The following is a 14,119-nucleotide window of genomic DNA, read 5'->3' as shown; positions in this document are numbered from 1 at the left end:
GTTGTGAGGGTTGCAATCACAACTGAAGTCAAGATGGATGAGGAAATATTGCTTTACATCAGAACACTGTCCCAGTAAAGTTGTCAGCCATTCATTTTTGAAACAGGAGGCCCTTTATTTTGAGTGGGGGAAAAAAGTAAACCAAAACATGAAAAGTCAAAATAAACTGTTTTTTTCATTCACTTCTGTGTCATGAAGTAGAGGCATTAGCTATTGAGGTTTTCTCTCAATGTGTATGGCCTACTCCTAATTCTTATCGTGTTCTATGGAAATAAAACTTGGAAATATTGTGAACAGTGAGGAGTATAGTGATAAACTTCAAGAAGACATAGGCAGGCTGGTGAAATTTAATGCAGAAAAGTACAAAGTGATACAATTTGGTAGGGAGAACGAGGAGTGGCAATATAAACTAAAGAGTACAATTTTTAAGTGAACAGAGAGACCTGGGGGTATATGCGCACAAATTATTGAAGGTGGCAGGGTAGGTTGAGAAAACGGTTAAAATAGCATATGGGATCCTGGGTTTCATAAATAGAGGCATTGAGTAGAAAAGCAAGGAAGTAAGTCATCATGAACCTTTATTAAACGCTGGTTTGGCCTCAACTGGAGTATTGTGTCCACACATTAGGAAGAATGTGAAGGCCTTAGAGAGAGTGCAGAAAAGATTTCCAAGAATGATTCCAGGGATGAATGACTTCAGTTATGTGGATAGACTGGAGAAGCTGGGGTTGTTTTCCTTGGAGCAGAGAAGGTTGAGAGGAGATTTGATAGAGGTGTTCAAGATCATGAGGAGTCTGGACAGAGTAGATAGAGACAAGCTGTTTCCACTGACGGAAGGGTCGAGAACCAGAGGACACAGATTTAAGGTGATTGGCAGAAGAACCAAAGGCGACAGGAGGAAAAACTTTTTTACGCAACCAGTGGTTATGATCTGGAATTCACTGCCTGAAAGGATGGTGGAGGCAGACTCAATGGTGGCTTTCAAAAGAAAAGAAAGATTTTCATTTATATAGTGCCTTTCATGACCACCGGACATCTCAAAGCGCTTTACTTTTGGAGTGTAGTCACTGTTGTAATATGGGAAAAATGGCAGCGAACGTACACAGCAAGCTCCCACAAACAGAAATGTGATAATGACCAGATAATCTGTTTTTTTGTTATGTTGATTGAGGGATAAATATTGGCCAGGACACCGGGGATATTTTCCCTGCTCTTCTTTGAAATAGTGCCGTGGGATTTTTTACGTCCATCTGAGAGAGCAGACGGAGCCTCGGTTTAACGTCTCATCTGAAAGACGGCACCTCTGACAGTGCAGCACTCCCTCAGCACTGCACTGCACTGGACCAGTCAGCCTGGATATTTTTGTGCTCAAGTCCCTGGAGTGGGACTTGAACCCACGACCTTGTGACTCAGTGGCAAGAGCGCTGCCCAAAGGGGAATTGGATCAGTACCTGAAGGAATAACGTTTGCAGGGCGATGGAGGAGCGGGTCTTGCTGAGGTGCTCTGGCAGAGAGCCGGCACGGGCTCGACGGGCCGAACGGCCTCTTCCTGCGATTCTATTGGTTGGCAGGGGCTGCGATGACGCCGTCTCCGTGCGCCGTGGGGGCGATGACGCGCGTTTTCTGCGCCGTTGCTAGGGGAGGGGCGGCGGTGACGTCTTTGCCCCCGCGCCGCAGCCTTGCGGTATTGGTTGCCCCGGCCGGAGGGAAGCGCGGGGCGGGAGCGGCCTGAGAGCGAGCCCGGGGCCTTCCCGGAGCCAGCAGTCAGTGAAGCGGCTATCTCCCAGTGTCCTCCCCCCCCCCCCCCACCCCCTCCCGGCGGAGAGCAGTGGGAGCCTCCCCTCCCCGCCCCCCCAGCTCAGGACAGGCCGGAAAGCGCCCGCAGGCCGGTGCGGGAGGGAGTGCCGCCAGTCACCATGACATCCCGAAGGTGAGCTCAACAAGACGAGCGGAGCGGGAACGGGGGAGAGGAGCCGCAGGTCGGGGAGCTGCGGCGCACTTGGGAACACTGAGGAACGGGCTCCCCCCAACCTCTCCCCGAGAGCCAGATATGGGGGAATGTGGGAGGGAGCAACCTCCGCCCCCCCCCCCTATCCCCTGAGAGGGAGCAACCCCCCGTGTCCCCTGAGAGGGAGCGGACCCCCCCCCCCCCCCGTGTCCCCTGAGAGGGAGCGGACCCCCCCCCCCCCGTGTCCCCTGAGAGGGAGCGACCCCCCCCCCCGTGTCCCCTGAGAGGGAGCGGACCCCCCCCCCCCCCCCCCCGTGTCCCCTGAGAGGGAGCGGACCCCCCCCCCCCCCCCCGGTGTCCCCTGAGAGGGAGCGATCCCCCCCGTGTCCCCTGAGAGGGAGCGATCCCCCCCGTGTCCCCTGAGAGGGAGCGACCCCCCCCCCGTGTCCCCTGAGAGGGAGCGACCCCCCCCCCCCCCCCGTGTCCCCTGAGAGGGAGCGACCCCCCCCCCCCCGTGTCCCCTGAGAGGGAGCGACCCCCCCCCCCCCGTGTCCCCTGAGAGGGAGGGACCCCCCCCCCCCCCCGTGTCCCCTGAGAGGGAGGGACCCCCCCCCCCCCCCGTGTCCCCTGAGAGGGAGCGACCCCCCCCCCCCCCGTGTCCCCTGAGAGGGAGGGACCCCCCCCCCCCCCGTGTCCCCTGAGAGGGAGGGACCCCCCCCCCCCCCCGTGTCCCCTGAGAGGGAGGGACCCCCCCCCCCCCCCGTGTCCCCTGAGAGGGAGCGACCCCCCCCCCCCCGTGTCCCCTGAGAGGGAGCGACCCCCCCCCCCCTGTGTCCCCTGAGAGGGAGTGACCCCCCCCCCTCCCCCCCGTGTCCCCTGAGAGGGAGCGACCCCCCCCTCCCCCCCGTGTCCCCTGAGAGGGAGCGACCCCCTCCCCCCCGTGTCCCCTGAGAGGGAGCGACCCCTCCCCCCCGTGTCCCCTGAGAGGGAGCGACCCCTCCCCCCGTGTCCCCTGAGAGGGAGCGACCCCCCCCCCCCCCCCCCCCGTGTCCCCTGAGAGGGAGTGACCCCTCCCCCCCGTGTCCCCTGAGAGGGAGCGACCCCTCCCCCCCGTGTCCCCTGAGAGGGAGCGACCCCTCCCCCCCGTGTCCCCTGAGAGGGAGCGACCCCTCCCCCCCGTGTCCCCTGAGAGGGAGCGACCCCTCCCCCCCGTGTCCCCTGAGAGGGAGCGACCCCTCCCCCCCGTGTCCCCTGAGAGGGAGCGACCCCTCCCCCCCGTGTCCCCTGAGAGGGAGCGACCCCCCCCCCCCACCCCCCGTGTCCCCTGAGAGGGAGCGATCCCCCCCCCGTGTCCCCTGAGAGGGAGCGACCCCCCCCCCCCGGTGTCCCCTGAGAGGGAGCGACCCCCCCACCCCCCGTGTCCCCTGAGAGGGAGCGACCCCCTCCCCCGTGTCCCCTGAGAGGGAGCGACCCCCCCCCCCGTGTCCCCTGAGAGGGAGCGACCCACCCACCCCCCCCCCCCCGTGTCCCCTGAGAGGGAGCGAGCACCCCCCCTGTCCCCTGAGGGAGCGAGCGCCCCCACCCCCTCCCCCCCGAGAGGGAGCGAGCCCCCCTCCCCCCTGAGAGGGAGCGAGCCCCCCGTCCCCTGAGAGAGAGCGACGACCCCCCCCCCTTCTATCCCCTGAGAGGGAGCGACCCCCCCCTGAGAGGGAGTGAGAGCCCCCCTCCCCCCTGAGAGGGAGCGAGCCCCCGTCCCCTGAGAGAGAGCGACCCCCGCCCCCTTCTATCCCCTGAGAGGGACACCCCCTCCCTGTCACCTGAGAGGGAGCGACCCCCCCTCAGTCCCCTGAGAGGGAGCGACCCCGTCCCCTGAGAGGGAGCGACCCCCCCTGTCCTCTGAGAGGGAGCACTGACAGGGAGGGCAATGCACCGATCACCTGGCCTGGGGGATCAGGAAGCCTTGGCGGGAGGGAGAAAAATGTTAATGAACCCTGCCAGGCACTGAGCAGAGGGGCAGCAATAGGAGTGTAGTTGCTGGGCACATAGCTTCCTAATATTCTTCACTGAGCTCTGTGTGTGTGTGTGTATACCTGTAACTGCAAAATGATGTGCCATGGATAGGTATGCTGAAGATACCAATTCGATTTGTGACTGTGCTAAGCTCAGGGCAGCTGAGAATGCACCCAGGACAGTAAAACTGAGAGTGGATGAGCATGTTCCCATAAGCAGCTGTAAAATGTGTTTGGTGCCTTCAGACACTCTATAAATCCAGGTGTTGTGTCCAAGGACTAGTGATGGTCCAATGTCATTCTGATCTCTAAAGACACAGAGATGTGAACTAGAGGAATGAGATAGTGAGACATACTGGGGGTTATTTTTCTTCCAGAGCTTGGAATTCACTAAGTTATGTGGAGGAAGGTACTTCAGCAGTTTCTAAAACTTCCTGATGTAAGCTATATGATCAGGTAATGAATAGGCAAGATTCATGACATTGAGTGATCTGGAAATAAATGGCAAATTGAATTTAATGGGGTTAATGTAAAATTGTGCTTGATATAGGGAAATATTTGTTAAAAGTTAATGTGCATACTTCAGGGCTAATGTAAGTCAGAACAATTATTTTTAGATTTCACTAAATGTATCCAGTTGTTTGAATGTTTATAAGGTTCTCGGGTGCACTTCAAGGTTATTTGGTCAAGGTCACGCAGTTTATTTTGTGTGTTTATTCTGAAAACCTGGATAGCTCCTTTTTGATAGAGTATTGGTTATATTGTGTGCAGTTTTTGACCAAGGATAATGATTAACTGCATGGATTGTGGAGAAGAGAAGCTAGAATGATTCCAGGGCTTAAATTGTGAGAAGTTTAACTACATTCATCTCATCAGTGGAGGAAAGAAGATTGAGATAAGAGATGATCAGGGTCTTTATAATACCTAGAGGTAGTGGATAGTATGGAATGTAAGCAGCTTGTATAGCTTAATCTAGCACTGGATCACAAAAGTGAGGCCAATGGTTTGAAGGATCTTCATTTCCTCCCGTGTCCTGGCAGTTCAGTAGATATGTGCTGTAGACTCCAGTTGAAAGCAGTTAATGCCATGTCAGCTGAATTCCTTCAAACCCAAACTGGATAACGGTTTGCGTATGAAAAGTTATTGTGATAAGTACAGACAAGGATAATTCTACACGCTACAAAAACTACTTCAGGCCATTGGAGTGTTTCAGGAGTGTGTCCCTCTGAGTAAAATCATTTTTCATTCAATTCTTGAATATTTTGCTCCTTTGCCTCTGCCATCAGGGTGAAATTTCAGTTCTTGGCAATATTTCTGTGGTTATAATGAACTGCCACAGGAACTTCAAATGAGGCAGAGCCTTGACAGCATAAACCGTGTGAGTGGAAGTTGTGGGGTTGATTCAGCTTTTTGCATTCGCACATTTCTGTAAATGTGGTACAAAGCAGACCCGCCCTCGTTTACTGAAACTGACACCCAAATGTGGCTAGACAGCGGAAAGAACCGCATGAAAAGATATGACGGTGCATGTTTTTGTACGTAGAGACATGACTGACCAGATGCAACCTCCACATGTTACTATAGAGACATAGCATTCAGCAGATCCTGCAGAGAGCACTGAACAAATGATGCCCGCTTGATGTTGACTAAGAAAGGCTTGCATTTCTGTAGCATTTTTCACGACCACTGGACATCCCAAAGAATTACAGCCAATGAATTACTTTTTCAAGTGTAGTCACTGTTGTAATGTTGTGCACAACAATGTGATAATGACCAGTTAATCTGTTTTTTTTGTGACGTTGATTGAAGGGCAAATAAATATTGGCCAGGGCACCAGGGAGAACCCCCGTGCTCCTCTTCGAGGGAGTGGGACTTGAACCCACAGCCTTCTGACTGAGGCAAGGGTGCTACCAACTGAGCCACGGCTGACACATCTGGGTGTTGTAGAGGGGATAGAGATACAGCATTGAACAGAAATAGTAGTCACATGTTATTGTATATAAAGAGACCGACAGCCGCCTCATTTGAATAGGAACAATACGTGAGCATTAGCAAGAGAGTGCACAAACAGCTATGGCAGCTTGTGTTGCTGTAGAGAGAGCACAAGACAAATACACACTGAGCAGGTAAAACTCTTGTATGTTGCTGTAGTGCAAGAGTGGGATGAGCAGATATGATGCCCAAGTGGTCATTATTCATGTGTGTACTTTGACGAGATTCAATAGCAGCCTTCAAAGGGAATTGGATAAATACTTGAAGGAGAAAAAATTGCAGGGGTATGGGGATAGAGCGGGGAAGTGGAACTAACTGGATTGCTCTTCGAAAGAGCTGACGCAGACTCGGTGGGCCAAATGGCGGCCTGCTGTACTGTTCTGATTCTGTGTCGGGAGGATATTCAACAGCGGTGAGCACTACAGCCAAGTACTTCCAGGAGGAGTCACTGGTAACAATGGACATCTGAACTCTGCCAGATTTCAGCCTCCTTACTGAGGCCAGTTTTAGCTACCACTAATGCAGCTACAATTGGTTAACTGTGTAACGATGGGTGATCAATCCTGGGACCGTCTTGTGTAGGCATCGTTCCACACTGGATAAATTCACTGAGCCATTGGGATTCTCACTGAGACTTTATTTTAAGTTGCATAATAAATTGATAGAATGGAGCTGGTACTTACTGCAGAACACTGTTTGAGGCATGATGTGTGTTTTTAAACATACTGGAAGGCATAGGTTAATGTAAATAGTTTATTTAACCTAAACTGTGATTGGGGCACGAGCGAACGCAACTACAAAATTCACTCCTCAAGCAAGATTAAAGATTTCTTTCCCTGTGAAGTAGACTCCTACCAAAATGAATGAATATATTTTGAAAATATTTTTTTACGAAGAGGTGACCAAATAACTGGGGAAAAACGTGATTGAAGCTGACTATAGGAATATATAAGATCCATCTGGGAAATATGGTCAGTCGAGGGATAGTGGTTGTGGTGTTAAATTATCTCGAGTTTAGAAGAATGAGAGGTGATCTCATTGAAACATACAAAATTCTTCCAGGGCTTGACAGGGCAGATGCAGGGAGGATGTTTCCTCCGGCTGAGGAGTCTAGAATCAGGGGTTACAGTCTCAGAATAAGGGGTTGGCCATTTAGGACTGAGATTAGGAGAAATTTCTTCACTCAGAGTGGTGAATCTTTAGAATTCTCTACCCCAGAGGACTATGGAGGCTCAGTCGTTGAGTATATTCAAGACAGAGATCAATAGATTTTGGATATTAAGGGGATCAAGGGATATGAGGATAGTGCAGGAAAGTGGAGTTGAGGTAGAAGATCAGTCATGATCTCATTGAATGTCGGAGCGGGCTGAATCTCCTGCTAATTCTTAGGTCCTTATTATTGAACACATTTTCACGATTTTCTGTAGCGTGTAACCTGTCTGGGGGAGAGAATTAATTCGAGTGTATCTGAAGTTCTCTTCAATTACTGGCTTGATTAGGGCCAGCTGTACAGCGCAATTTGTATCCAAATGTCTTTGTTTTTTCAGGTGGTTTCACCCTAATATCACTGGAGTGGAGGCGGAAAACCTGCTGCTCACCAGAGGGGTGGATGGGAGTTTCTTGGCCCGACCGAGTAAGAGCAATCCTGGTGACTTCACGCTTTCAGTGAGGTAAGAGAGAGGTTTTTGATATCCTGTCTGTCAGTGGGGGCAGGAGTTGCCCAGACGGTACATAAACTTGACCTTGCTGTATCGAGGGACTCTCCTTGATTGGTGCAAGTTTGTCAGAGTGCTTTGAATTACTTATTGCAGAGAAAGAATGTTTTTGTCCCAACAGTTGGTGTCTGAATCATATCCAGGATCCCCCCTCGGTGCAGCGTCATGTCTCGATAGCAGAATTAAGATGCAAAATAAAACCCCGGCGCGTGTTATTTTTCCTGATTGGTACCATGCGCTATTCTTGGATGGAGAGCGCAGAGAGCTGCCCTGCTAACTGGCGAAGGTTAGTGCCACATAATGCAGCTCCAGGAGGGCTGCCTGAAGGGGCATGAGAAAGCCACAAGAATAGTGCCAAAAGTGCACTTTGGGCCATATAAGTGAGTATAGGGTACAGCAAAGGGTGCGGTGGCATAGTGGTTATGTTACTGGACTAGTAATCCAGAGGCCTATTCTAATCCGGAGACGTGAGTTCAAATCCCACTACGGCAGCCGGGGAATTTAAATTTATTCAATTAAATAAAACTGGAAGTATAAAGCTTGTATCCGTAATGCTGACCATGAAACTACCGGATTGTCGGGAAAACCCAACCGATTCACTAATGTCCTTTAGGGAAGGAAATCTGCTGTCCTTGCCTGATCTGGCCTATATGTGACTCCAGACCCACCGCAATATGGTTGACTCTTAACTGCCCTCTGAAATGGCCTAGCAAACCACTTGGTTGTAACAAACTGCTACAACAAAGTCAGCACTGTGGGAGTACCTTCACCACACGGACTGCAACAGTTGAAGGCGGCTCACTACCACCTTCTCAAGGGCAATTAGGAATGGGCAATAAATGCCAGCAATGCCCACACCCTGTGAACGAATACAATAAAAAAAAATGTATGGGTACAGTCGCGTGATGGTTCTGGACTAGCAACCTGAAGGTTGAGTTTAAATCCCATCGTTGAATTGAATCTAATGAATCTGGTCATTTGTAGCGAGCGCCAGTAAAAAATGACCGTGAAAGCTGGTTCACTGATCTGCCTCAGGAAGTGGGAGTGGTGAGTGGAGGGAAAGGTCTATTTCCTTGCCTAGACTGTCCTACTTGTGACTTTAGTTTACACTATTCATAAAGCCCTCTGCAGTGACCAAGCAGGCCTCAGTTCTGTTGACAATCTCCAAAGCAACTAGGGGTGGGCAAAAAATGTGATCTTTCCAATGCTGAGAATATATATTTTAGTTGAAAGTAGGTACCTGGCAATTTTATATATGTTGTAGTGTGTTCACACAGGCAGAACTATATTTCCGAATAAAGGCCCCTCCTTTTTGACTTACCTGAAATTTACACTGTGCTTCTGTGCATATTTCATTTTTAAAGGAAATCTATAACAAACTTTTCACAGCCAATGAACTAGGGAGGAAAGTGGAGTTGAAGCCAAGATCAGATCAGCCATGATCTTATTGAATGGCGGAACGGGCTCAAGGGGCCGTATGGCCTACTCTTGCTTTTATTTCTTATGTTCTTATACTTTAGAAATGCTAGGGAAATGCGACAGCCAAGTTGTGCATAGCAAGGTCCAACAAACAGCATTGTGATAAGTATCCAGTTAATAGATGTTGGTTGAGTGGTGAATGTTGGCCAGGACACTGGAAGAATTGCCTGCTCTTCAAATAATGCCGTGTGATCTTTTGACATCCATTTGAGCATTCAGATGAGACCTCGGTTTACCGTCTCATCCAAAAGTCAACACTTCCAACATCGCAGCAATCCCTCAGTACTGAAGTGTTAGACTAGATTGTGTGGTATTAAAGTGGGGACACGCGCACATGCACACGCGGGTGGACCTGATTCTGTCTTCGCATGGCATCTACACTCGTGTACGAGTTAATGATCTCAAGCTGGAACCCAAAGTGTTTATTTTACCTCCCTAGCCTAGAGGGAAGAAGTCATTCATTCACTCTGTTGGAATAAGACATAGAAACATAGAAAATAGGTGCAGGAGTAGATGAATTGCACAACTTCCTTCTCTTGATTCTTTCCGTAATAAATAGGAGCAGGAGTAGGCCATTCGGCCCTTCGAGCCTGGTCCACCATTCAATGAGATCATGGCTGATCTTCTACCTCAACTCCACCTTGCACTATCACCCTTAGTGCCCATAAATGTATCGATCTTGATCTTGAAATTATCCTCGATGACTGAGCATTTACAGCTCCCTGGGGTAGAGCATTCCAAAGATCCTCTAAACTGTGGGACTCCTGCCTTCCCTTTTTCCTCCAGTTTACAGGCTATTAAAATCCTAGCTTTGCCTCGCTTCACTGCTGCTCTTTCATCTACCACATTCACCCTCTCTCAACGTTGGTTGTGTCCGCTACTATGTTTCTTTACCAAGTTTCCTATTTTAAAAGATCGGGACATGCCACTGCTTCTTGATGGCTGAGGTCCTCCATTTGCACACTGACCAGGAGTCAAACCCAGGATGCTTCGGTACAATACTGAGGGTTCTGTTTATAAACCGGCAATAGCCTTTTAAATCTCATGGACCTCTTGAATTCTACAATGATTGCTTGTAATCTGTTGCCATTTCTAATCCTTTCCATCTCATTGAGACCTACATTGGCTCCTGGTGAAGCAATGCCTCAATTTCGAAATTCTCATTCTTATTTTCAAATTCCTTCATGGCCTCGCCCCTCCCTATCTCTCTCATCTCCTCCAGCTCCACAACCCCCCGAGCTGTCTGCGCTCCTCCAATTCTGCCCTCTTGAGCATCTCTGATTATAATCGCTCAACCATTGGTGGCTGTGCCTTCTGTTGCCTGGGCCCCAAGCTCTGGAACTCCCTGCCAAAACCCCTCTACCTCTCTTCCCTCCTTCAAGATGCTCCTTAAAACATATCTCTTTGACCGAGCTTTTGGTCACCGGTGATAATTTCTCCTTATGCGACTCGGTGTCAAATTTGTTGCCTCAAATACTTCTGTGAAGCGCCTTGGGACGTTTTACTAAGTTAAAGGTGCTATATAAATACAAGTTGTTTTGTGTGTATTGTGGAAAAGGTACATAAACAATATAAGTCAATATTTCGGGTCATGTGGAAATGTTTGGTAATTTCCCTCCCCGTTTTTCAGCCCGTTAAGACTAGTTTTCCATGATGTAGCATACACTACATGAAAGAAAGATGGATTTAAAGCAGATCTCTGCATGGAAACTGCATTTGGGAATGTGCCTGCTTGTCAGATTGTTCCAAATAGGTCCCTCTGAGCAGTGTTGCTTTTGCTGTCCTTGGGTAACTTAGTTTAACCATCTCCAGTATTAAGGTGTTGCAGAGGTCTCTGGTATCTTTTGAATGGGTTAATTCGCATTCAGAGTATGGCATTGCTGATCTTAGTTATGACCTCAGGGGAGATAGCAAATGCTGCCTTGGAGTCTCCAACTTCACCTGCTTCCCTCTAAAAGCGAGATACAGGAGCTGTGTGATCCTAAAAAGAAAAGAAAGACGTGCATTTATATAGCTTCTTTCACGACCACCGGACGTCTCAAAGCGGTTTGCAGCCAATGAAGTACTTTCGGAGTATAGTCACTGCAATAATGTAGGAAACATGGCAGCCAATTTGCGCACAGCAAATTCTCTCAAACAATGACCGGATAATCTGTTTTTGTTAAGTTGTTTGAGGGATAAATATTGGCCAGGACGCCGGGGATAACTCCCCTACTCTTCTTCGAAATAGTGCCGTGAGATCTTTTACTTCCACCTGAGAGCGCAGGTGCCTCGGTTAACGGCACCTCTGACAGTGCAGCACTCCCTCAGCACTGCACTGGAGTGTCAGCCTAGATTGTTGTGCTCATGTCTCTGCAGTGGAACCCGCAACCTTCTGACTCCGAGGCGAGGGTGCTACCCTCTGACCTGGCCACTCTCTGGTGCCTCCTTACAGCAGTGAAGCTGACATCGCATGGCAGGGGCTAAAATCTGTGCCTGTATTATGTACATTGGTGCTCTGGTACTCTTGCTTTTTTTGCACTGTAAGGCATGGATGCCCATCATTATAGTTGCTGAAGAGAAGTGTTAGTAGAGAATCTGAACTGGTTACTATCTCAACAACAATGCCTTGCATTTATGTAGTACTCTTAACGTAGTGAAACCTTCCAAGGCGCTTCACAGGAACATTATCAAGCAAAATATGACACTGAGCCACATAAGGAGATATTAGGACAGGTGACCAAAAGCTTAGTCAGAGGTAAGTTTTGAGCAGAGGGGTTAAGGGAGGGCGTTCCAGAGCTCGGAGCCTAGCCAGCTGAAGTCAAGGCTGCCAGTGGTGGAGCGATTACAATCAGGGATGTGCATGAGGTCCGAATTGGAGGAGTGCTGAAATCTCGGGGAGGGTTAGGTAATAGAACTGGAGGAGGTTACAGAGATAGAGAAGGGAGAGGCCATGGATGGATTTGAAAGCAAGGAAAACGATTCATGCTGTGGAGGGAGGGGAGAAGAAAATTTGTTTTTAAAATAAACGTGACGTACAGTAATCCACTTTGTTTTGATCTCTGATAGGCGAAATGGGGCTGTCACACACATTAAAATTCAGAATACGGGTGATTACTACGATTTGTATGGAGGGGAGAAGTTTGCTACACTGGCTGAGCTGGTGCAGTACTACATGGAGCACCATGGGCAGCTCAAGGAGAAGAATGGTGACGTTATTGAACTGAAATACCCGCTCAACTGTGCCGATCCTACCTCCGAGAGGTAAGCCAGGTCTGACGCTGAACCCTGTACACAGCAATTTTTGTTGACAATGAAGACTGTTGGGCTAACTTGGGGGTGCGTTTGAAGTTTGGAGTTAAACCTTTGGTGCCAAATGTGTTTCAATCTGGAGTGCTTGCTTGGACCCTTTTGTCATTCATTTTTTTGTAATTCATTTCAGGCCTAAAGGAGTGAATTATAATCTGCCACTAACTGCTGGGCACATCTATTTGCAACACCAGATTTCTGATTGGTCCGCTTGGAGGGCAAGACCAGATTTCTGATTGGTCCTTGTGATTGTGTCATTGGATAATGCTGAATTGAATGAGACTCTCACCCCTAACCCACTGGAGCACTGATCATCTTCCATTGCTGCTCTGGCTGCCCAACACTGCCATTTGCTGGGCAGGCAGTCAGGAGTAGGATTCCTCCCTGTATGTTTTTCTCCCATTCTTCCTCTTTTGTTTGCATTATGTGCTGTTTGATGGCCGTCCAGTGTGATCATCCATTAGGTAACTGAATCATTGTGAACTCATTCTGGAGAGAGGTGGGGGAGGATTGAAAATGTTTTGAGTTTAAAGTTTTTTTTTGATGCCACGTTCCTTTCTGTGCATGACTTTCATGCAAATAAACTGGAATGTTTCCAGGAAGATGAGAGGAGGTCCCGTTCACTTCAGGAACAGTTATTATATCTGCTGTAACTGGATGTAGGGAGTGTGGTAAATAATGCTTTTGTTTATTCCTTTTATTTCTTGTATTTTAATTCCTTTATTCAGAGTACAGTGGTGTAGTAGTTATGTTACTGGCCTACTAATGCAGAAAACCTCAGTTCAAATCGCACCAAAGCAATTTGGGAATTTGAACTCAATTTATAAAAGAAAAAAAAGCTGGAATTAAAAAGCTGGTAACTGTAAAAGTGACCATGAAGCTGTTGGATTGTCATAAAACCCAACTGGTTCACTAACGTTGTTTAGTGAAGGAAACTTGCCATCTGTACCCCGTCTGGCCTGTGTGTGACTCCAGCCCTGAGCCTTTGTGAATGATTCTTCACTGCTCTCTGAAGTGGCCTGGTTTGCTAGCGAGCCACTTAGTTGTACAAGGGCAACTTGGAATTGGCAATACAAGCTGGCCACCATGTTCCCCGTAATTTTTGGGGGTGCCACTGACCCCTTTTAACGGGTTGTGCAGCCCATTCAAAAGTCTGTGCACGTGTTTTTTTTTCATTTCAAAGCTGGCTCGTGGGCTACAAAGGTCCCTGGAACGCCACGCAGCTTGCTGGCCACCCATCTGAGGAATGAATAAAGGGAAAAAAATACTGCGCTAAATACATCAACTGGGGCTGTGATTCATTGGGGTCAGACAGTACATCTGTGCGGTCATCGAGAGAGAATCCCAAATCTAACACCAAGCTGGGCATTGGCAGACCTCCTGCCACAGGAGCATCCCTTTCTGGGAGTGCCTGTCCTTGGCAGAATGGCTGTGATGTCTGCTATGGTTAGGAATGCACCATGTGGGGAATTGAGAGCTCGCTTGCATTTGTCGCTCCATGGCACAGCATACCAGACCACACAGTTTACCAGGAGCTCAGCAGCAGGAGTGATGCGACAACTTTTAGCGAAGAATAATACATACGCGTGTTTCTTAAAGGAAATAACCAGCTAATGTGTTTTAGTGGTATTTCCTAGGGCACCAGGAGAATTCACTTCTTCTCTGAATAGTGCCATGGGATCGCTTGG

The 14,119-nt window shown here is 49.2% G+C and overlaps 1 protein-coding gene across 1 annotated transcript in view; it reads left to right on the top strand.

Moving 5' to 3' along the window:
- The first annotated feature begins 1,663 nt into the window (after positions 1–1,663).
- ptpn11a (protein tyrosine phosphatase non-receptor type 11a) overlaps positions 1,664–14,119 on the top strand; it is a 74,395-nt gene continuing 61,939 nt past the window's right edge. The window contains exons 1-3 of the mRNA XM_070887957.1: positions 1,664–1,930; positions 7,497–7,619; positions 12,192–12,386. Of these exons, the coding sequence (XP_070744058.1) occupies positions 1,917–1,930; positions 7,497–7,619; positions 12,192–12,386 (332 nt within the window). The 5' untranslated portion in view covers positions 1,664–1,916. The remainder of the gene's footprint in view (positions 1,931–7,496; positions 7,620–12,191; positions 12,387–14,119) is intronic.

This window comes from Pristiophorus japonicus, chromosome 8, assembly GCF_044704955.1.
Source record: "Pristiophorus japonicus isolate sPriJap1 chromosome 8, sPriJap1.hap1, whole genome shotgun sequence".
Lineage (NCBI taxonomy): Eukaryota > Metazoa > Chordata > Chondrichthyes > Pristiophoridae > Pristiophorus > Pristiophorus japonicus.
This window is presented reverse-complemented; position numbering and strand designations above follow the sequence as displayed.